Raw genomic sequence first — 23,871 nt, 5'->3', positions numbered from 1 at the left:
AGTCCAGATATACAATGTGTCTTTATCAATTTGCTTTCCTGTCTTTATGCAAAGCTGCGCCAAGCATTAGGCACATATTACAGAAGCAATGAAATTGTTCCACAGTTTAAAAACTTCTTCAGCTCCTTGCACCGTGTACGACGCGGCAAGCAAACCAACGGGGATTTGAACTACCATCAGCTCTCGTTGTTGGTTAGACTCTATTCTGAACGCATTTTGGTTTGACCCCCGCCAATCTGCAGATCGTTTAAACTCAAAATGGTCCTTACGGAACGACGTGAAATGAAACGCAGACTCAAAACGAAGTAGGTTTTTCCTATGCTTATAGGTTTACTAGAAGTTCAAATAAAAAATGAATCACAGTGTTTTGCATGAGGCAAGGTATGAGGTGTCGTATAAACTAAGGGGGATACACGAGACTAATAACCCGATAGATGTGAGAAGAACGTATTTCTGGTACATAGATCTATTTGCTGATTTGTTTTGATTCTGCGTCCTGTTTCACTGTATTTCATGTGCTGGATATTGCGCATTTCCCACCCAACTGGACCACTCACGCAATTCAGGCCAAACATTTCAATAGGTCCTATCTGCATTTGAGAGGCTCTCTTTGTTCTCTTTGTTAATGGTACACTTTTCAACTACTTTTGCAGTATAAATCAAAAGACGATTGTTTTGACCATCGTTCAATGCAAGGAGACAATCATAATACAAATAAACAGCTGATAAATAAACGAAAGAGATGGAAACCAATGAGAGCCTCTCTTCTGCAGATAGGACCTTTAGACATGTTTGGCTTGAATTAATATAGGTGCAAGATCATGAATAAAACTGCGCTATGTTTGCGACACGATTCGATGCAAAATTTCAGTTTTATTCCATTTACTTTTACTAACTGCAAAAAGGGGCCCAATGAAGCGGGAAATGCGCAATAACATTTAAACCATTTTATAGCACCGCTAAACGTCAAAACGGTGTGCCATGTTAGCCCAAATGAACAGTTGGATGAAGTTTACGTTCATTTTACGCCAATTGATAGTTTGTTGACATATGTCAGGCATTGCTGTTATAGAATTTTATTCGCTAAGTGGAACGTGAACACGTTGCAGTTATCGAACATCTACTGTATCATCTATCAACCCAGGGATACCTAAGATACAACGCCTATGATCATTGCTTGTTATTACTTTTCAGAGCATTTTAATTTGCAAGCATGCTTTTCTTTGGTCATATTTTTCAATTATAGAATGATTTTCTATAAACATCAGAAACATGGATATCATAAGAGTTAACGTTTTCATCGAAAACCATAAAGTATCGCAAGAAATCGATTTCTGAGGGCCACTTATATAGAAATAAATACTCATCCAGTCCATCCTTTTTCGTGAACCTTCAGCCCGACTGGAAAAAAAATCTTCACAGGAAAAAAAAAACAGCCGCACAGCTGAAACCCGTCTGGATTTCGCCGCATGCGCCATCGCCGTCGCCGGAACCATTGCGACCATTGCCTTCCCAGCTCCAACCCAATTCCCGAACCCGACAGCCAGCGAACCATCAGAACAACAACCAACAGCGAAGTCGCAGTCACCGCAGTCGCCCGCTGAAGTGGACCTTGGTACCTACCTTTTCATTCACATGCTAACCTGGACCGGAAGGGACCCATATCATCATCATCCTCATTATTCTGTTGTGGTGGTGTAGCGGACGGATAGAGACAATTTCGAATAAATCGTGCACAATAAAACGACCGAACGAGGATTTTTGTTTTTAACTTTTGCATAAGAGCGATTATTATTTTCCATTTGATCTGTTGTTTTTTTTTTTCTGCCATTTTTTTCTTTCTTTCTTTTGTTTTCACCGTTTTTAAATAATTAAATTATCATAATTTATACAATTGGTTTCATCATGCATGCATGCAAGGGCTGTTGTTACTTCTGTGTGTGCTGGGGGGTCGCGGACCTTACTATAAACTGCGCGCGCGAGTCATGTCTCGGTATGTCACGTCGCGTCACGTCGCGTCCCATGGCGTCCCGTCACGTCCGTCAGTCAGTTTCTCACCTAAGAAATATGTACAAACAAAGTTCTGTTTTTTTTTCTATCGGACACGGCCGATCCTAGGGTTTCAGCTTTTTTTTGTTTTTGCATAAGATTTCTCCTCCTGATCTCGGTGCGCTGACTGCTGGCGGTCCTGTCCTATTCTTATGCTCTCTCTTCCCCTTCGCTTTTCGCTACTTGCTTATCCGCTGCTTCTTTTTTCTGCGTCTCTCTCACTTTCTCTTTCTCTCACTAATATTTTTGTTTTCGTTTAAATTTTAACTTCTTTTTCTTGTTACTGAATAGTTACTTTTTCTGGTTACTTTTGGTATAATTTTGAGTGTAATACAATGCTTTTTTCGGTTTTGCTCAGCTTGATTATTTGATTCTGTTTTTTTTTCTTTTAATATTCCAACGAGAGGGTGTGTAGCTTACGTTTTTTGTTTGACTATGTGAGTTTTGTGAGTGTGTTACTTTTGTTTCGACTTCCAAAGCGGTTTTGTTTTTGAGAGTATGAAATGTTATGTTTGCTGTGCATCTGTCTACTTACGAGGCGCAAAAACAAAATGGAGAATCAGATGAGAGCGATTAAAAAGTTTCTCGGAATTACACGGTAACGAAAACGTTGCGATTTCGCAAACGGTGTGTACGGATAACGTTCACTGAGATACGAGTTATGTGTACATAAAAGATTTTCTTTTCAAAACAAAAAAATACACAAGAACAAAGGCAATATACAAATCTAGGCAAATAAAAAAAAACTTAAAAAAAGGTTTAAAAAAATAGAAAAAAAAAGAAAACGTAACAATAGAATTCGAGGGTAGGCTTCAAAGCGGGCTTTTGTTTCGATTGAATCGGGGCTGGAGATGACACACGGTGATAAGTAGGGGGAATAGGGAGAGGGGTCTGGTCTTCATTTACATTCTAGAGCTCGCGTTCTGGTCTCGGTTTTGTGTCGTCTCTATCTCTCTCTCTTTCTATATCTTTCTATAGGCGGTAATCAGTTCTAATCCCTCGATATTTGTAGGTTTTTTGTTTTGTTTTTTTTTTTATCTATTTGCTCGAATAGGAAGAGGGTTTTACAATGTGATTCTGCGTGTGGTTTGTCAATGTGTATGAGTGAGTGTAGGTGTACATATTTTTTCTTGTTAGCGAGGAGATGAGTGTTGGAGCGTGAAGAACTGAGCTCGCGGTTGCTACTGACGATCCAAAGTTTGACTAAATCCATGATTTGCCGGAGGTGGAGCTTTAACAGGTGCTAGTTGCGGCAGTGACAACCGTTGTCGTCATCGTCTTCGTGATGGATCATACTTGTGAGACGATGAAACGACGGGAACCGCTGAATATTGATGAGACGGATGCTGGATTCACATGCAGTCGCAGGTCTCCGCCTGATGAAGTTGACGATGACGGATTAACGGCTGCTAGGGGTAATCCACAACGGTGTCTTCTCCGATGCTTGTTTCCACAAACTTCACAATCTTCGTTTTAATATTCTTCTACACACACAACTGGCACCCATTTGCATAAACTTTTCAACAATCTTCACTTCGCTCAGTATAGCTTCGCTTCCGCTGCTCCGTTCCGTCGGCTTTACAAACTTTCTTCTATTTCTGCAGTTGTTGTCAATTCTGTATTCACTACGTTTCGCTTGACTTTCTTTGGAACACATATTTTAATATATAGCGATATTTTCTTGATTTCCCTTAACTTGTATCCTATTTTGTAATTATTATTTTCTTTACTATCTTTCGAAGTTGCTTGGAGTAAAACTACTATCACATTTAAATGCAACGAAAAAAGTTGCTCGATTATAATTTTTTGCCATACTTTGCCAACATTTTCTTCGTCACCGTAAGACACAAACAAAGAGACTGTAGCGATGATTCATTCCATAGATTACTTCATCTTCTTCAAGCTTCTTCGCCGACGGCTTTTATCTCTCTTTGACGAGTCTTCCTTTCTTCATCTTCTTAGAATCACACATTGTAGCACGACACTTGCTGCATCTGCGGGAATGCTGGAGCCATCAGCGGCGGGAAGGAGCCGCCCATCGAGCTGGTCATCATGTACGGGTGCAGCCGATGGGAGGCCCTCTGATGTTGCCGGTACTTGCCCGGAAACAGGGCCGCCTTCTCCGCTGCCGACGACACCGACGATGACGTTGACGATGATGACTGGTGATGGAGGTGGTTGTGATGGTAACTGCTGGGCGCCGTGTTGGAACTAGCCGCGGAACGCATCAGCGAGTGACCGGAAGCGGTGGCGCCAAGCATGCCACCGGTCCCGGCGGACATCTTGCTGCATGCCATGTGTTCCGGTCCGGTCTGGTAGTCCCGCGGTATCGCTGCCATTGGAGTCTTCTCCAGCAGCGAGGCCGTCGAGTTCCACAGACTTCCACTGCTGCCACCACTTCCGTGTAACTCGGTACCATTGTTGTTATTGTTCCTAAGGTTATTATTATTGTTGCTACTATTACTATATACACCACAGCCTCCGGAAAGCATAGCATCACGTTTGCCTACGACCGACGGGTTTCGGTACATCGTTGCCGACGGTTGATAGCTGTTGTTGTTATTGTTGTTATTGGTACCGGCTGGGGCCGTTTGGCAACCAACAGCGGCGGCGGCCAGTAGACTAGCATTCGCTTTGATCGGTAACGATTCCGGACCTGCCTGGAAATCGCGAGGCACCGCGGCCATTGAAGTCTTTTCGATGTCCCACCGGGGACCGGAAGGCAGGCCACCCTCCAGACCACTTCCACCGCTGTTAAAGGCGGCACAGCTGGCAGCTATTAGGTTCTGTTGGTGCTGTTGCTGGTGCTGCTGATGACCCCCAGTGCCGGCGGCTGTCAGCTGCGGTGGCATACCCGTGTTACTACGTTTGATGACTTTTGACTTGCTGTTATTGCTGACGCTGCTACTACTGCTACTGTTACTGTTGCTGTAGGCAGTTTGGTTGGCTAGGTTGGGTTTCCTGTAACCCCGGACAACCCCGTCGGGGGCCATGTAACAGCTCCAGTCTGAGGTATTTACTAGTTGTTGTTGCTGCTGCTGTTGTTGACTCTGCAAACTGTACTGATTGGTGGATTGCTGTTGACTGGACAGATGGGACTGCTGTTGATGAAGTTGCTGTTGCTGCTGCTGTTGAGGCTGCTGCTGATGAGAATGATGGCGATGATGCTGAGATTGAACATGTTGTGACTGTTGTTGTTGCTGCTGCTGCTGCTGTTGACTGCTCGTCCCAACAGGATAGTGCGCCTGTTGGGACCGTTGAGCCATCTGCCGTTGAACGTATTCATCGATCTGCTGTTGCAGATTCTGATGACGTTGAATAGTACTCTGATGGCTCGTCACAACGGCATGCTGCTGTTGCTGCTGCTGTTGTTGATGTTGCTGCTGTGTCTGCTGCTGCTGCTGGGAACTGGACTTGGAGCTCCGTCGGCTCATCGACGACGAGTCAACAACATTGGCAACAATTGAATTAGAACTACGGGATGAATTTGGCATATTGTTTATAAAAGGACTTCGCCGCTGGCTTTCCATCTTGCGGAAGTAGCATGGATGAATCATCAACAGCGGTTCCACTCGGGCCCCTACCGGCGGTTTGGCCTGATTTGGTAACTCGTACTCCACGCTACAGTCCACATGCAGCGGTATGCTGTAGTCTTTCTGGGCCATCGACGGTGCACCTCCCGTTAACCGCGATGACATCGACAGATGGTGCAACTGCGACGGCTGCTGCTGCTGCTGATGCCCGATCCCGGCCGACGAGGACAGGTCGTAGTTTGGATAGCACGCTGCCATCGCCATCCTGCTGCCAGTGTTGATGATGGTGTTTGCGCTGCTGAATTTTCTCCACTCCAACGTTGCACCCCGACGTGGTAACGAGACCACTCGCTATGGGCTAACGACGTCTATTCCACTCTTCTATCACTTTTCATTGGAATTTTCACTTCCCCTGTATCACACTAGTGCCTTCACTTATTTTCTTCAATGCTTTTCAACCATTTGGCACCAACTTCCTCTCGATATGCTGCGAATTCTTCCCCAAACTCCCCAACAACTAGATTTTTCACACTTTTTTCAGGAACATTAATCCACAAAGAAAATTTCAACTGCTGCTGCTGCTGCTGCGATTTTTCTTCGTCTTCAGCTCCGCTTTCCCCGAGTCTGCTGCGGGACTTGAATTGGCTACTACAACTCAGTCTTGGCGAAATGAAATGGTGCTGATGAGTTTGAGAACGATGCTCCTCGCCGCCGGAAGTATGAGATTCGATCAACTGCTTCCTCGCAATCTCTCCTTCCCCGACTCCAACCGTTCCGTTCAGCTCAGTCTTCACTCTAGGAAACTCGCGGTTCCCCCACTTGCTTCGTTTTTCTTCAGGTTTGTCCCCGACTGCATTCGAAACTTTGTGTCGAATTCCAACAAATCACACTTGTCACTGCTTCCGATGCGGCCAAAAACTCAACCCAAACTTCCGCTGACCGTCTCGCATTAAAGCCACCAATCAGGCACACACTCGGGCTCTTGCTTTAAATCCACAGTGACCTGATTTTGACAGCATTCACATAATATCGATTTTCTCTACCCCCACGAACACACACACTCGGCGACCCGCGGCGGCTGGTTCAATTCTTGCCACACTTAGAACGACAACGTCGAGGACGACGGCGGTGACGGTTCTTCTCGGTTCACGGTTTTCCTTGCTGCTGTTGCTGCTGCTCTGTACGGCTCGAATCGCTGACACACTGGGGTGCTGAAATCTTACTGTTACTGTCCTGTTTCTTCGTTACCCGATACCGAACACCGTACGCGAATGCGCGCTCTCTGTCTCACACTCTCACTGCGCTCTCGTTCCGTCTTTATCACGCACGCTTCGACCGAACCGTACCTATTGTTGTTGTTGTTGCTGTTGCTGCTGCACTAGTTTGGTAGGTATGTTTTTGTTCTCCTTGTCTGAGCCCGGTCCACAGTGCTCCGTGGGTTCTGTTTTCTCGAATGGTGTTTCTTCTTCGGGCGTTGCGCCTCGACTAAAGCGAACCGACTGCGGCCAGCACGCACGGGCAGCCATTCTGGGCTCCAGCCGACACGACGATTGCGCACTCCATGCGCTCTCGTGCTCTCTCTCGCGGGCGCAAGTTTAATTTCTCTCTCTTTTGAGTGTGCTTTGCACAATTTTCATTAGTCGTGTGAATGTGTTAGGTTATCCAGTGGTATCAGATGATAGTTCGATACTACTAAAAAATAGAAGTTCTTAAATTAGTTTCTTTGCATGCATATTTGTAGTTGAAGTTGTCCTTCCTAAGTACTACGTACTTATTGATTATTTACAAGCTTTCATTTGACCACCTAGAATCCCACAACCTGCCAGCCCTGCCCCAGCAAGCACACATCGCCCTCCCCAAACCCCTCGACCCGCATCCACAACCTTCCCAGAAAATGACGTAGCACGGCACCCGTTTGGGAATCCCGCATGATGGTGTGCGTGCACCCCGAGCCCTGGGACAGAAAAATCATGATGGCCAACTTTGCTGCTGCTGACTCACACCATCGCATTTCCACCGATCAGAGAACATTGCATTGCTGGCAGCAAGCCAGCCAGGCCAGATTGCGTCAGAGCAGGTTCTTTTGACGAGAGAGCGAGAGCCGAGCCACCGAATTCGGCCTACTAACACCACCGCACGGAACAGATGATTGCGCGCTCGTTGCGCGTCGCGCCACCGTCGTCGTGGCAGCAGCAGCTACTGGAAATACTCACACGTCTTCCCACCTTGCAGCAGCGCACTTCCACCGCTCGCTTGCTCGCTCGTACGTTGCTTTCATGTTGCCGCTGCCTCTGCGCTCTCGGCAGGTTGGGTTCGGTGGCACGAGCTTGGTTGGCGGCGGAGAGGTGTTCTTTTTTTTGTTAAAGGTTCGGCTCTCCTCCGCTTTGATTCTCGCCGGGTACCAATACGACCTAGCATTCGGATGGGTGCAATTTTTAGGGCCGACTTTTGCGAGCTCTGAAAATGATGGTGGTTCCTTCCCACTGCACTGGCAGGGATTGCGGAATTCAAGTTTAGTTGCTTATAGAAGGTCAGTATCATGTTGTTATTTCCTGTACTGAACATAATTAAATATTTGAAAAACAAACATCTATTTTGTTATATTTTTATTTTATAAATTTGAGGTAACGTTTAAAGGAAATTCTGTCATTTCTGCAATTCAATTTTAAGAAGAAGAATTGTTACAATTATGGTACTTACCTATATGTTTGATATGCCTTATTATATGCTCTTCTCGGCCATTTGGTTAACAGTTTACCTAGTTCTAATGAGTGGTGTGTTGTACCTACTTCAACAATCCTGTTTAACATATTACCTCATATCCAATGCATCCTGAACTATCTATGGCCATCTCGATCATCTTTGCTCCCGAGTGTTGGTCCTTCACTACCTCTAGGTACCTCAACGACCACTGGTACCCAACCTCATCACCTCTTGGCATATCATTCGATATCGACATCCTCATCGTCTCTTGCGATGTTCTCTCTGTCAACCCGCATTTTTCTTTGCAGCTCAAGGACAATTATTATGTCGGGGCCCGTGGCGCAGTGGTCCACACGTTCGCTTCATAAGCGGATGGTCATGGGTTCGAACCCAGCCCCGGCACTTGCAGTTTTTCGTCAGTTGCTCTTCCTCCCGAGAGCAGCTGGCACCTGACCCTCTTCGGAGCATATAGCTCCAACGGACCCGGAATTTGGATATCGGCGAACCGCAACTCGTAATGGACCCCCCAATCGAACTGGAAAAGGAACAGCAGCCAAAACATCAGCATCATCGTGCTCATCATTCTACCGTGGACAGGGTAGAAAAGTTGAAGCAGCACAAGGCACCAGTTCGATATAGTTGAATTAGAACAGAATACATGTAGGCGCTGTACAAAGTGCAGCGTCCAATTGGAATCGCTCACGTAGTGCCCTAGTGGACAAAAGAGCTGTAAATTAGGTTAAGTGAATAAGAATAAAAAAAAAAAAAAAGGACAATTATGTAGACAGCGGATGACTCGACATCCCACTTGTTCGAAACTGAACACATCCTTTCAACAATGTTGTCGGGAGTGACCTTTGCTCCTGGAAGCGTGGACATTCAAAGAGTAATCTCGTCGCAGTTTTTCGGGACCGGCCGGAAAAAGTGCATGCCCGAACGTGCGACCCGCTCTTCCAATTGAATACGCTTGGTATAAGCTTTTGTGTCCATCTACCTCAGCTGGAGGAGTCCCACATGCCCTCTGCCATCGGACCATTGACGACATTCTGGCGATTCGGCGATACCCGTCCATGTGGACCGTATCTTCCTGATGTTCCTGGTAGGATTCTCAGCAGAATCCTAAGAGGATCCTCAGAAGAATCCTGAAAGGATTCACAGCAGAATCCTGAGAGGATTCTCAGCAGTATCCTGGGAGGATTCTCAGCAGAATTCTTGAATGATTCTCAGCAGAATCCTGCGAGGATTCCCACAGAATAAGGGAAAGATTCTCAGCAGGATCCTGGGAGGATTCTCAGCAGAATCTTGGCAAGCTTTCAGCAGAATCTTGGCAGGATTCTCAGCAGAATTCTGGAAGGATTCTCATCAGAGTCCTGTAAGGATTCTCATCAGAGTCCTGGGAGGATTCCCAACAGAATCCTGGGAGGATTCCCAGCAGAATCTTGGGAGGATTCTCAGCAGAATCCTTGGAGATTTCTCAGAAGAATACTGGGAGGATTCTCATCAGAGTCCTGGGAGGATTCTCATCAGAATCCTGGGAGGATTCTCATCAGAATCCTGGGAGGATTCTCAGCAGAATCCTGGAAGGATTCTCTGCAGAATCCTGGAAGGATCCTCAGCAGAATCCTGGAAGGGTCCTCAGCAGATTCCTGGAAGGATTCTCAACAGAATCCTGGGAGGATTCTCAGCAGAATCCTGGGAGGATTCTCAGCAGAATCCTGGGAGGATTCTCAGCAGAATCCTGGGAGGATTCTCAGCAGAATCCTGGGAGGATTCTCAGCTGAATCTTTGCAGGATTCTCAGCAGAGTCCTGGAAGGATTCTCAGCAGAATCCTGGAAGGAGTCTCAGCAGAATCCTGGAAGGATCCTCAGCAGAGTCCTGTAAGGATTCTCATCAGAGTCCTGGGAGGATTTCCAACAGAATCCTGGGAGGGTTCTCAGCAAAATCTTGGCAAGATTTCAGCAGAATCTTGGCAGGATTCTCAGCAGAATTCTGGAAGGATTCTCATCAGAGCCCTGTAAGGATTCTCATCAGAGTCCAGGGAGGATTTCCAACAGAATCCTGGGAGGGTTCTCAGCAAAATCCTGGGAGAATTCTCAGCAAAATCCTGGAAGGATTCTCAGCAGAATCCTAGGAGGATTCTCGGCAGAATCCTGAGAGGATTCTCGGCAGAATCCTGAGAGGATTCTCGGCAGAATCCTGGGAGGATTCTCTTCAGAATCCTGGGAGGATTCTCAGCAGAATCCTGGGAGGATTCTCAGCAGAATCCTGGGAGGATTCTCAGCAGAATCCTGAGAAGATTCTCTTCAGAATCCTGAGAGGATTCTCAGCAGAATCCTGAGAGGATTCTCTTCAGAATCCTGAGAGGATTCTCTTCAGAATCCTGAGAGGATTCTCTTCAGAATCCTGAGAGGATTCTCTTCAAAATCCTGAGAGGATTCTCTTCAGAATCCTGAGAGGATTCTCTTCAGAATCCTGAGAATATTCTCTTCAGAATCCTGAGAGGATTCTCTTCAGAATCCTGAGAAGATTCTCTTCAGAATCCTGAGAGGAATCTCTTCAGAATCCTGAGAGGATTCGCTTCAGAATCCTGAGAGGATTCGCTTCAGAATCCTGAGAGGATTCGCTTCAGAATCCTGAGAGGATTCGCTTCAGAATCCTGAGAGGATTCGCTTCAGAATCCTGAGAGGATTCGCTTCAGAATCCTGAGAGGATTCGCTTCAGAATCCTGAGTGGATTCGCTTCAGAATCCTGAGAGGATTCGCTCAGAACCATGAGAGGATTCTCTTCAGAATCCTGAGAGGATTCTCTTCAGAATCCTGAGAGGATTCTCTTCAGAATCCTGAGAGGATTCTCTTCAGAATCCTGAGAGGATTCTCTTCAGAATCCTGAGAGGATTCTCTTCAGAATCCTGAGAGGATTCTCTTCAGAATCCTGAGAGGATTCTCTTCAGAATCCTGAGAGGATTCTCTTCAGAATCCTGAGAGGATTCTCTTCAGAATCCTGAGAGGATTCTCTTCAGAATCCTGAGAGGATTCTCTTCAGAATCCTGAGAGGATTCTCTTCAGAATCCTGAGAGGATTCTCTTCAGAATCCTGAAAGGATTCTCTTCAGAATCCTGAAAGGATTCTCTTCAGAATCCTGAGAGGATTCTCTTCAGAATCCTGAGAGGATTCTCTTCAGAATCCTGAGAGGATTCTCTTCAGAATCCTGAGAGGATTCTCTTCAGAATCCTGAGAGGATTCTCTCCAGAATCCTGAGAGGATTCTCTTCAGAATCCTGAGAGGATTCTCTTCAGAATCCTGAGAGGATTCTCTTCAGAATCCTGAGAGGATTCTCAGCAGAATCCTGAGAGGATTCTCTTCAGAATCCTGGGAGGATTCTCTTCAGAATCCTGAGAGGATTCTCTTCAGAATCCTGAGAGGATTCTCTTCAGAATCCTGAGAGGATTCTCTTCAGAATCCTGAGAGGATTCTCTTCAGAATCCTGAGAGGATTCTCTTCAGAATCCTGAGAGGATTCTCTTCAGAATCCTGAGAGGATTCTCTTCAGAATCCTGAGAGGATTCTCTTCAGAATCCTGAGTGGATTCTCTTCAGAATCCTGAGAGGATTCTCTTCAGAATCCTGAGAGGATTCTCTTCAGAATCCTGAGAGGATTCTCTTCAGAATCCTGAGAGGATTCTCTTCAGAATCCTGAGAGGATTCTCTTCAGAATCCTGAGAGGATTCTCTTCAGAATCCTGAGAGGATTCTCTTCAGAATCCTGAGAGGATTCGCTTCAGAGTCCTGAGAGGATTCTCAGCAGAATCCTGAGAGGATTCTCAGCAGAATCCTGAGAGGATTCTCTTCAGAGTCCTGAGAGGATTTACTTCAGAATCCTGAGAGGATTCTCTTCAGAATCCTGAGAGGATTCTCTTCAGAATCCTGAGAGGATTCTCTTCAGAATCCTGAGAGGATTCTCTTCAGAATCCTGAGAGGATTCTCTTCAGAATCCTGAGAGGATTCTCTTCAGAATCCTGAGAGGATTCTCTTCAGAATCCTGAGAGGATCAACTTTCAAATCCCGAAATGATTCTCTTCAGAATCCGTAGAGGATTCTCTTCAGAATCCGTATAGGATTCTCTTCAGAGTCCTGAGAGGATTCTCTTCAGAATACTGGGAGGATTCTCTTCAGAATTCTGAGAAAATTCTCTTCAGAATCCTGAGAGGATTCTCTTCAGATCCTGAGAGGATTCTCTTCAGAATCCTGAGAGAATTCTCTGCAGAATCATGAGAGGATTCTCTTTAAAATCCTGAGAGGATTGCCTCTATAATCCTGAGACGATTTTCTTTAGAATCCGCTAGCTTAGAATTCGCTACAGAATCCTGAGAGGATTCGCTACAGAACTTTGAGAAGATTCTCGTCAGAATAGATTGGCCCAATTGGATGGACCGCTCGTCGAAGTGCGCATCGACCTCACTTTGCTCATTGATTAGACGGTTATATTTCTTCTTAGCCAGAGCCAACGGGCTTCGAAGTTTCAGGTCTTTGTTGAAATTGTTCCGCTCGCTGGTGTAGTCGATCAACGCGTACAGGTAGCCGCCTCCGAGGAAGCTTCAGTGGAGTTTTTAAGTGATATCAAGGGATATCGAAGATTTGGGTTACAGGGATACATATTTATGGATTTTACAAAACAGCTTCGAAGTGATTGCTTGGGTGATTTCTTGAATATTGAGGATGCTTTTGATGACGTGCTTTTCAATGTCATATTGAAAGTCGCATGACGTCACAAGCTTCCTCCAATGAGCAATAGGCTCTCTTTACGCTTATGCGTTTGACAATGTCCTTTTCAGAGCACTGATTAAACCCGTTGTGGTATGGGCTATGAGCTCTCGTTGCGCTTATGCGTTCATTCCCTCTTCTAGGGCACCCCTTCCTATTTCATCACCTTACCCTTTCCCAATCCCATTTCATCCCTTGTCCCATTCCCTCAGGTAAATGATTAAATAGGCTTATATGTATGGCGATGGCACAAATGTCCCAAATGGACGATAACGTGCCTCTGGAGCCAGCCTTCTGATACCTGATACCAGGGATACATATTCAGGAATTTTTACAAAACAGCTTCGAAGGGTTTCACAGAGGTACATGCGGTCACCGAAGCCTTCCGAGGGTATTCGAGATGTTCTTGGGAGTCATATGGGGATTTGTATGGATTTCAATGCGTTTCAGGGAATTTCAAAAGTACTTAGGGGCCGTCCATTAATTACGTAAGGGTTTATAGGGGGAGGGGGGGTTTGAGATATCTTACGCGCCATACAAAAATTTTTGGGTTCTCATACAAAAAATCTTACAAGGGGGGGAGGGGGTGCCGAAAAATGGCAAAAAATCCCTTACGTAATTAATGGACAGCCCCTTAAGAGAAATTTCGAAGGCTTTTCAAAGCGTCTCCAGATGGCTCAGTGCGCATTTTGCTTCGGCTTTTAACGAATACACATCCGAAGACCCGTCAAAGGCATTGGTTTCAAAATGTCAATCGGTATTCAACGCGAAATTGAAATGATTGCTGTATGAGTTGTAGAAAGCAGGTGGGGATGACCACGCTATTCATTGTTGCAAGAGAGTCGGAATGACTGCGCTATCAATAGTTACAGGCGGATCGAGATAACTCCTGTATCGGTTGTTGGGAGCTGATCAAGATGACCTCACTATTAATAGTTGAAAGCGGATTGGGATGACCGCACTCTCGATTGTCGGAAGCACATCTGGACGACCGCACTATTGATTGTTGTTATAAGCGGATGGAGGTGACCACCGTATTAGTTGTAAAAGCGAATCGGGTTGACCGCGCTTTTGACTGTTGATAGCTGAACACTGTCCCGATTGCTGGAAGTGGATCTAGCTGACCGTGCTTTTCGTTGATCAAATCGGATCCAAAGTACTACGCTCCTAATGGTTACAAGTGAATAGGGATGACCGCTGTTACAGTTGTTTGAAGCGGATCGGGATGACCGCGCTATGCATGGTTATGAATGGATGACCACGCCAGTAATGATTATAAGCGGATTGAGTAACTTTCTGTATCGTTTGTTGAAAATGAAACGGGATGAGCGCACTTTTGATCGATATAAAAGGATCGAGCTGGCCACTGTGTCAGTTGTTGGAAGTGGATCGGGACGACCCCGCTATTAACCGTACTATTGATTGTAGTAAGTGGATAGAGATGACCGCTGTATTAGTCATTGGAAGCGGATTGGGATGACCGCACTGTTGCTTGTTGTAAGCGAATAGAAGAACATTCGATTGTGGCGAATGTCCAGTCGAGCTTATCGAAGTCCTACAGCCCATTCGTAACCGCTTTCGAAGATCGCCCGAAGAAGACCTGAAATTGGACAATACAAAGGGTAAGTTTCTGGATGAAGAGCGAAGATAAAGTGAGAATCAAATGCCATAAAGTGTTCAGGACGAAGCGAAGAAGTCGAACAGTTTGGAAATGGCAGAGTATTGTTCATGTGTGTTTTTATTACAAGAAAAGTGGTAATTTCCTGAAAAATCATTCTGTTTTGTAAGAGCAAACGAGAGTGAATATGAAGAAATACAACCAAACAAAATAGACAGCTGTGCAGGATTCAGTAAGCAATGGAGATTAGGAAACAGGAATATGTTTCAATTTATCAACTAGACTAACGATACCAGATGCACAGAACACATGACGAATTCTACTGCGTAGTTCCTTGCGCAGAAGAACCGATTTTGGCAGATAAAAGGACAGTCAAAAGGATGGTAAGACAAGGCAAAAGGATGCAGACACAGAACAATTCTGGCAGAAGTTGAAGGCAGAAGTTGAAATGGATGGTGAACAAGTGAAAGTGAAGCTGAAGAAGATCTTGTTCGTGCCATGCAGGATTGTTAAGGAAAGTGCTGGTGATTCTACACTACCAAATGGCTTAGCCTTTTATTGAAATTGTGCAAGATGAATACATATTCGGTGAATTCTGAAAGAAGTTCTATGGAATTTAATATGAATTTAATGAAAAATTCATCTTGGAATTCAACTTTAAATTTCAAGTTCATTTACTTTTTTTTATACTTATGTGATCCATGAAACTTATCACACACCTTTGAGCTCATCTTCAATTCTCAACCAAACAGCAAATTTTACAATCCCTGACGGTTCGGTTCCCATAATGCAAACAAGCCTGCCCCTTTGTGGTACGCACTCGATGCCGACCGTCGTCCGTGGGGTCGGCTCGATTGGACCGGCAGTCGGTGTGTGTGAGCTGTGCTTTTGTTCTCACGATCTCGCTATAGAAAAAAAACATACGGGAGAGAAGAATGAGAGAGAGCGTACGAATAGAAGAGAACCAATCAACCGAACCGAAGAGCAGCAGCGCAATGGTGGCCGATTGACCGAAACACTACAGTCGAGGAAAGAACATGAAACAACAGCAAAAAGGAGACGAAAAAGACCGAATTGCGGCGCAGGGCTCAGCAGCCTGGGTCTGTCTCTCTCGCCCTTAGGACTCTCCCCCAGCACATGCTCGACACGATCGTCTTTCTTGTTTTATGATCGCACTTTCCCGCCCCGCGCGCACACACTTGTTTCCCTCTCCGATCTCCGCACTCTGGGAGTTTCATGGCCGGTTTTTATGTGTCGGTTCTTCCAATGCATGTCTGTCATCGTGAGCCATTGATTTCCTCGGAAGGGCCACGACAAAAGCAACAACATTGTATTCCACGGAAAAATGGATCAAACGGAGCATAATTCGGTGGAACAAGAGCCATCCATCCGGACCGGACAGCCGCCGATCCCGATGGGAGGAAGCCGTACCTACGTCCAGGACAGGAGGGGCTTTGATATCAGCAGAACGATAGTGGAAGGGACAGGGGAGTGAAGTCATTCAGCGGAGACGACCATTCGAGACATGTCGTAAACATTAGGATACGATTGTGCACGGTGAGTATGGAGGAATTCGCTTGGCGAAGGTATGTATACTCGTGGTAAATCAAGAGGGTCAGAGGACGGCGGCGGCGACTGCAGGCGAGCGAACAGTAGTTGCACTGGGAGGAGTCGGGGAACGGCAATGGAAACGACGGCGACGGCACAACGAAAAGGAAATTAACACACAGCGAGGCGACATATTCGTGGCGTGGGGTCTCTCTCTCTGCTTCCATCTCCGGACGGACGGACGGCACGCTGCTTGTGCTGCTGCTGCTGGATGGTTGGATGGTCGTCAAATGGGGCCGTCAGTCGTTTCGATATGTGAGCGAAGAATATGCATGGTGCTGTAACTAGCGGATGGGTGGGACGTTTATGATGGGGTGTGCAATAGAGCTGTGGGGGTTCAAGGCGAAGAGCGCTTTATGCGATTATGTTATTTTTTATCGTTGAGCAGTGGGAAAATTTGAAGGAGGATACAGGCAATAAACACAGTTGGGAATGTTTAAGTGTTTTATGAGTTTTGCGCTCTGATATTTGTAGAGAACGATAGCTCTACATTAAATGTGTCAACTAAGCATCATTTCCATAGATTCCGGGAAGCCTTCAAGCCAAATACGGTGTCCCGAAATCGCTGTGGCTGTAGTAATTACCAGTGAGTGATTGATTTTCGTCTTCTAGCTATCAAAGTTTAATAGCATTTTATTTAACGTTGGGCTGAGTCGAAAAGAAGAGCGTCCAACGTAGTTCTGGTCCTAGCAAGTTCCTACTGTGGGGTGTGAAGAGTGATTAGTGATATTCCCCTTGCGTGTCCTTCCCCTAGTAAGCATCGATGACAGCAATCATCATGACGAGACAGCGAGTGTGTAGCTGCCTCATTGAGGAGTGGAGCTTTGGCGGAGCCAGTCGCCTGTATTGCGAGGTCTCGTATCATGCCAAGTGATTCTACTGCAGTTTGCCAAGAATGGCGGAAACGAATTGTTATAGTGAGTGGCGTAATATTCACACCTACCTCATGCTTCCACGGGTCAAGCGATGACAAAGTCCGCCAGCTAAGAGTTGTGTGCTTAGCTGGTAATGCAGCATGGGCACTGTTGTCCTTCTGACTTCAGCTAGATTGAGGAGGTACGACCCGAGCGTCTGTTCACCAAGGAGGTGCGGCTCAAACAGCGTCTGTTCTGGCATCCAGCGGCTGAGTAAGAAGCGCTGCACCACGCCCAGCTAGATCCAAGGTGGTAGCCCCATCAACGTGGTCGTCCCAGTGTTGGTTGGGACGTTAAACAGAACTGGCACGATGGCCCTCCGGCGAGACAGGAGTGTTGGCGTAGGCCCAATAAGCCACCCGTAAAAAAACCCATTGCGAATAACATAGGAGAAAATACGACTCAATACAATCGGCAAAGACCCACGCGACGAAATAAGGACTACGATTGGAAATTTGGAACATGGAATTGCAAGTCACTAGGTTTCGCAGGATGTGACAGGATAATTTTCGACGAACTACATCCCCACAACTTCGACATCGTGACGTTGCAGGAACTTTGTTGGACTGGACAGAAAATATGGGAAAGCTTCTACCAAAGCTGTGGCACCACCAATGAACTGGGAACAGAATTTAGAGTATTGGGCAAGATGCGACAACGTGTGATCGGGTGGCAGCCGATCAACGCAAGGATGTGCATGTTGAGAGTTAAGGGCCGTTTCTTCAACTACAGCATCATCAACGTCCACTGTCCACACGAAGGAAGACCTGATGACGAGAAAGAAGCGTTCCACGCGCAGTTAGAGCAAACATACGATGGTTGCTCGCCGCGTGAAGTGAAAATTGTTGAGCGCGACATGAACGCGCAGGTGGGAAGGGAGGAAATGTACAGACCGATAATCGGGCAACACAGCCTGCACGCCGTATCGAATGATAACGGCCAGCGATGCGTAAACCTTGCAGCCTCCCGTGGTATGGTAGTCCGAAGCACCTTCTTCCCCCGCAAAGATATCCACAAAGCCACCTGGAGATCACCCGACGATCAAACAGAAAACCAAATCGACCACGTTCTATTCGACGGTAAATTCTTCTCGGATATAACCAACGTCCGCACATACCGCAGTGCGAATATAGATTCGGATCACTACTTAGTCGCTGTATGCATGCGCTCAAAACTTTCGATAGTTATCACCATTCGTCGAAGTCGAACGCCATGGCTCAACATCGAACAGCTGCGTAACGTAGAAGTGGCTCAAGACTACGCGCAGCAGTTAGCAGTGGCCCTACTAACAACGGATGAGCAGCTTGGCGCAGCTACACTTGAAGATGGCTGGAGGAACATCTGATCTGCCATAGGTTGTATCTCGGCTACAGCACTAGGCTTCGCAACTCCGAATAACAGAAACGACTGGTGCGAAGGCGAATGTGAACAGTTGAAAAACGAGAAGAATGCAGCATGGGCGAGAATGCTGCAACACCGTACGAGAGCGAATGAGGCACGTTACAAACAGGCGCGGAACAGGCAGAACTCAGTCTTCCGGATGAAGAAGCGCCAGCAGGAAGAACGAGATCGCGACGCGATGGAAGAGCTGTACCGCGCCAAGGACACACGAAAGTTCTACGAGAAGCTGAACCGCTCGCGCAGTGGCTTTGTGCCACAAGCCGACATGTGCCGAGATAATCACGGGAATATTCTCACGAGCGAGCGTGAGCTGGTTGAGAGGTGGCGGCAGCATTGCGATGAGCACCTCAATGGCGACGTTGCAAGTACCGAAGATGGTGTGGTAACAGATCTAGGAGCATGTGCACAGGACGAAGGACTTCCGTCCCCTGACCTCCAAGAGATTGAGAAGGAGGTTGGCTGGTTGAAAAACAACAAAGCCGCTGCAGAAAATCAACTACCAAGCGAGCTTCTAAAATACGGTGGAGAAGCACTGGTGAGAGCACTGCACTGGGTCATTACCAAGATTTGGGAGGAGGAAGTATTACCGGAAGAACGGATGGAAGGTATCGTGTGTCCCATCTACAAAAGGGCGACAAGTTGGGTTGCGAGAACTACCGCGCGATCACACTACTGAGCGCTGCCTACAAGATACTCCTTCATTTTTTTTTTTGCTGCCGTCTATCACCGATTGCAAGAGAGTTCGTGGGGCAATATCAGGCTGGATTTATGGGTGAACGCGCTACAGCCCAGCCAGCAATTTGGTTGCTATATCGAAATTGCAACTGAAATTGTCACACATATATAGCACCAAAGAAATCGTATTCAATGCACGAAACAGGCATATACATACTAAAGTGGAGGCCATATCGAAACATATATACGATTACTGCGATTTCATCCAACATGATTTACGATTTCTCGAAAAATTTCTACGATTTCGCCGATTTTATCCGTCTAAATATACGATTATGCATGATCTTATTACGATTGAAAGTACCAATATACGACTCAAGATTTTCAAATTGAAAAAAAAAATCAATTGGTGTTCAGTGGGAATCGAACTTAGGTCCTTTGATTGAGAACTGCGCGTTATCTCTATTGGCTATATTGCCAAGTTGAAAATAGAGAGTTCAAAGTGAATGGCCTGAAACGAATAAAAATTAGCATGATACGGTGCGAGACTTGTGGTGGGAGCGTTGTTGTTGTGCATTGAGTGGCACCAAAAGTGATGCCCTGCAAGAGGCCCGGAATTCACATCGTTGTTGGAATCTATACATCACTTATTGTAAGTCATCTGCTAGTATGCAAACCTATATATTTGGTTGAAATTATTGCTACCATGGTTGGAATGTGTCAACAACAACAAAAATACAAATTTGTGATGAATACCATTTTTTCTTTTTCTCCATCATACAAATATGTAAACAAAACCATTTACGATTTCCGAGATTAAGATCCGACTATTAAAAGTGCAGTAACAATCATATACGATTGTAAAAATGAATATACGATTTCTACGATTTCATTCACTTCATATACGATGCAAGTGTGACGAAAACGATTAATATACAACATTGTTATAGTTGTATACGATTTCACCGATTTTCATCATACCTTTAGGTAGCAAACTCGATTTAGCAGATTCATGTACGATGTGAAGCGTCGATTTCCACGATTCAAAGAAATCATATATACGATGCTAGCGAACTTGCTGCTTGACACTAAGAATATATGTTTTTTTCACGATTCTATCCGATTCTGTGCGATCCTACCGATAGTATCTCGCACCTTTTATGATCGGAGACGACTATATGAAACAAAATCGCAATTGAAATTTGATTTGGCATGAAATGCGATTTTACGCAATCATTGTCAACAAATATACATATTATTATACAATTCTGATTCAATATATGAAAATATACTATTTTTTCCACATAATGATTTACGATATGTGGTTGGCTGGGAGCGGACCAGATGTTCGCCCTCCGCTAGGGGGCTGTTCATAAACCACGTAGACCAAAGTTTGGCCATCTCAGACACCCCCTCCCCCCTCGTAGACTTTTGTCCTTACAAAAAGTTTAAAATTTGTATGGAGCGTAGACTTTGGCCAGACCCCCCCCCCTCCACCCAAAAAGTCTACGTGGTTTATGAACGGCCCCCAGGTGTTGCAGAAATTCCGCGAATACAACGTGCCCACACATCACATGTTCATCGATTTCAAATCAGCATATGATACAATCGATCGAGAACAGCTATGGTTGTCAGTTTGCTTTCATCTGCCGACGAGAACGGTTGCAGAACATTCTTTCGCGGTCACTGTGTGCTGCATCAGCTTATTGCTACTCGCTGGAATCGAAAGGTATTACGCAGAAAAAGATGGTTGAGGTCAAGAACACTGTTAGGTTTGCGTTTCCAACGGGTTCTGTGCGGCCATCGTACGATGAGATCGCAAAATTCGTGAAGTGTTTGGATGTCAGCATTAGCGACATGGATACGCTGTACAGACGAGCAGAGGATCATAGTGTGTACCTCAAGTTGAAAAGTCAACAGGCATTCAGAGCAGCGTTGGAGAACAATGCACAACCACTTCGTTTCCATTATGCAAACGGAACGACAGTGATGGTGCAAATATCTGATGCGGAAGGCAACTATCAGTACGTTCGTGTGTGTGAACTACCACCGGAGGTACCCGATAGAGAAATATCGCTGGTGTTAGGAAAATACGGAATCGTGAAAAGAGTGGTACGAGAGAAGTTTCCTGCCGACATCGGGTTGGATATTTTCAACGGCGTTCGCGGAGTTCACATGGACGTCAAATCGGAAATTCCATCCACGCTGCATTTCCTCAATTGGAGAGGTAATATCTTCTACTCTGGAAACAAGGACAAGTGTTTCATCTGCAACCAGACGGGGCATCAGATGAACGCCTGCCCGAAGAAAAGAAAACAACGTTCGGTTGAGATCGTTCATAGTGCACAATCGGTCACCTATGCTGGAGTATTGAAAGAAGCGACATCGGTACAGAACGATGAGATGGCGGAGCCCCTGGAGAACAAGATTTCGAATGCGGATAACATCGAGACACGAGAAGAAAGTGTAGAAATGGGTGAACAGGAGTCAGCATCGGGGCCCAAGTCTGAGAAAGTGCCAGTTCGAATGTGGAGGTCCAATGGCAAGTTGTACACGCAATATGACGGGATTGCGGAGATAAGCGTGGAAGACGAGACGGAAAAGCAGAAAAAGCGGGATTTGGAGGTGAAAGCATCCAGGAGTGTATTATCTTCCAAAGAAAAAAAGCAAAGATGTTCATCACGACTATCTTCAATCGGTTCGAAGTCCGATATATCAGATTAGTCAAAAATAGATTATAGTATTTCTTAAAATTGTATATTGTATTTTAAAGTTATAATATGTAAATGATTTTGGCTCCGTTATGCCCAAATGGCGCTCGAGCCTTCCAAATAAACGAATAAGTAAAAAAAAAAAAAAAAAAAAAAAAAAAAAAAAAAAAAAAAAAAAAAAAAAAAAAAAAAAAAAAAAAAAAAAAAAAAAAAAAAAAAAAAAAAAACAGCTATGGCAGATCATGCACGAATACGGATTCCCGGATAAACTGATGCGATGTATCAAGGTGACGATTGATCGTGTGACGTACGTATTCGAGTATCAGGGACACTCTCGAGTCCCTTCGAATCTCGCAGAGGGTTACGGCAAGGTGATGGTCTTTCGTGCTTGCTGTTCAACATTGCTTTAGAGGGTGTAATTAGGAGAGCGGGGATAAACACGAGTGGGACGACTTTCACGAAGTCCGTTCAGCTGCTTGGTTTCGCTGATGATATTGATATTATTGCTCGAAAATTTAAGACGATGGCGGAAACACACATCCGACTACAGAGTGAAGCCAGGCGAATCGGATTAGTCATTAATGTGTCGAAGACAAAGTACATGATGGCAAAGGGCTTCAGGGAGGAATCACCGTGCCCGCCACTCCGAATTTACTTCGACGGTGATGAAATCGAGGCGGTTGAAGAATTCGTGTACTTGGGCTCACTGATGACAACGACACCAGCAGAGAAATTCAAAGGCGCATTGTGGCAGGAAATCGTGCTCACTTTGAACTCCGCAGAACTTTACGATCGAATAAAGTTCGCCGTAACACGAAGTTAACAACCTACAAAACGCTATTTGGACCGGTCGTTCTCTATGGGCACGAAACATGGATCCTACGCGCCCTTGGAGTTTTCGAACGGAAGGTGTTGCATACCATCTACGGCAGAGTGCAGATGGAAAACAGGGCTTGGAGAAGACGAATGAACCACGAGCTGTATCAGCTGCTGAGAGAACCAACCATCGTCCACACCGCGAAAATCGGGAGGCTACGGTGGGCGGGTCACGTCATCAGGATGTCGGACAGAAACCCGGCTAAAATGGTTCTCGAGAGTCATCCGACCGGTACAAGAAGACGTGAAGTGCAGCGAGCTAGGTGGGTCGACCAAGTGGAGGACGATCTGCGGACCCTACGCAGAGTGCGGAACTGTAGACACACAGCCATGGGCCGAGTGGAATGGAGACGGCTACTTTGTCCAGCAGAGGTCACCCCGGCCTTAGCCTGATCGGTAAGGTAAGTACAAGACGATGATACGACCGGTGGTTTTCTACGCTCTCGAGACCTGGATTATGCTCGAGGAAGACATTCAAGCACTCGAAGTGTTTAAACGCCGGGATGCTTAATATCATCTTCGGAATCGTGCTGTGCAGGAGAACTGATGTTCGCAATTGCAGACCTTAAGAGATCCAGATGGTACAAGAAGACCTTGATGGGCAGCGTGTAAGGTGGGCGGACCAGGTGCAGAATGATGCGATCAGGAAAATGTTGGAGGCGGCCACGAACCTAGTGTTTTGGCGAGGAATCGTTGATTCAGTTCTATTAAGAACTAGCTATCCTCGCCAACGTCGTACTGCCTGTCTACAGTGTTTTATGACCTACCCTCTTTCCAAAAATGGGCGGGCTCTCACACCGAGCTTAGAACCTTCTCCGGCCCCAAAAGAACCCACATACAAAATTTCGTGCCGATCTATTCAATAGTTTCTGAATCTATAAGGGTCAGACAGACAGACAGACAGACAAATGTATAGAAGATGTAATATAATCATATAATGCTATATAAATGCAATGATTTTGTTGTTATGGGGTCGCTGCCGTTACTCTGGGTTCGTATTATTGCTATAAACCCCCTACCTTCCA

The 23,871-nt window shown here is 45.7% G+C and overlaps 1 protein-coding gene across 1 annotated transcript; it reads right to left on the bottom strand.

Annotated features, from left to right (window-relative positions):
• Positions 1-1,758: 1,758 nt before the first annotated feature.
• LOC109621524 (centrosomal and chromosomal factor) lies at positions 1,759-7,123 on the bottom strand. Its single transcript, XM_029860614.2, has one exon. The coding sequence runs from the start codon at positions 5,844-5,846 to the stop codon at positions 4,014-4,016; it is 1,833 nt and encodes a 610-aa protein (XP_029716474.2). The 5' UTR covers positions 5,847-7,123; the 3' UTR covers positions 1,759-4,013.
• Between the last annotated feature and the right edge of the window lie 16,748 nt (positions 7,124-23,871).

Source organism: Aedes albopictus, chromosome 1 (genome assembly GCF_035046485.1).
Source record: "Aedes albopictus strain Foshan chromosome 1, AalbF5, whole genome shotgun sequence".
Classification (NCBI taxonomy): Eukaryota; Metazoa; Arthropoda; class Insecta; order Diptera; family Culicidae; genus Aedes; species Aedes albopictus.
The sequence above is the reverse complement of the archived record's forward strand: the minus strand, read 5'-3'. Positions and strand labels throughout refer to the sequence as shown.

Coding starts and splice junctions, on each gene's coding strand:
- LOC109621524 (XM_029860614.2), bottom strand. CDS start 5,846: ATGGCGATGGCAGCGTGCTATCCAAACTACGACCTGTCCTCGTCGGCC.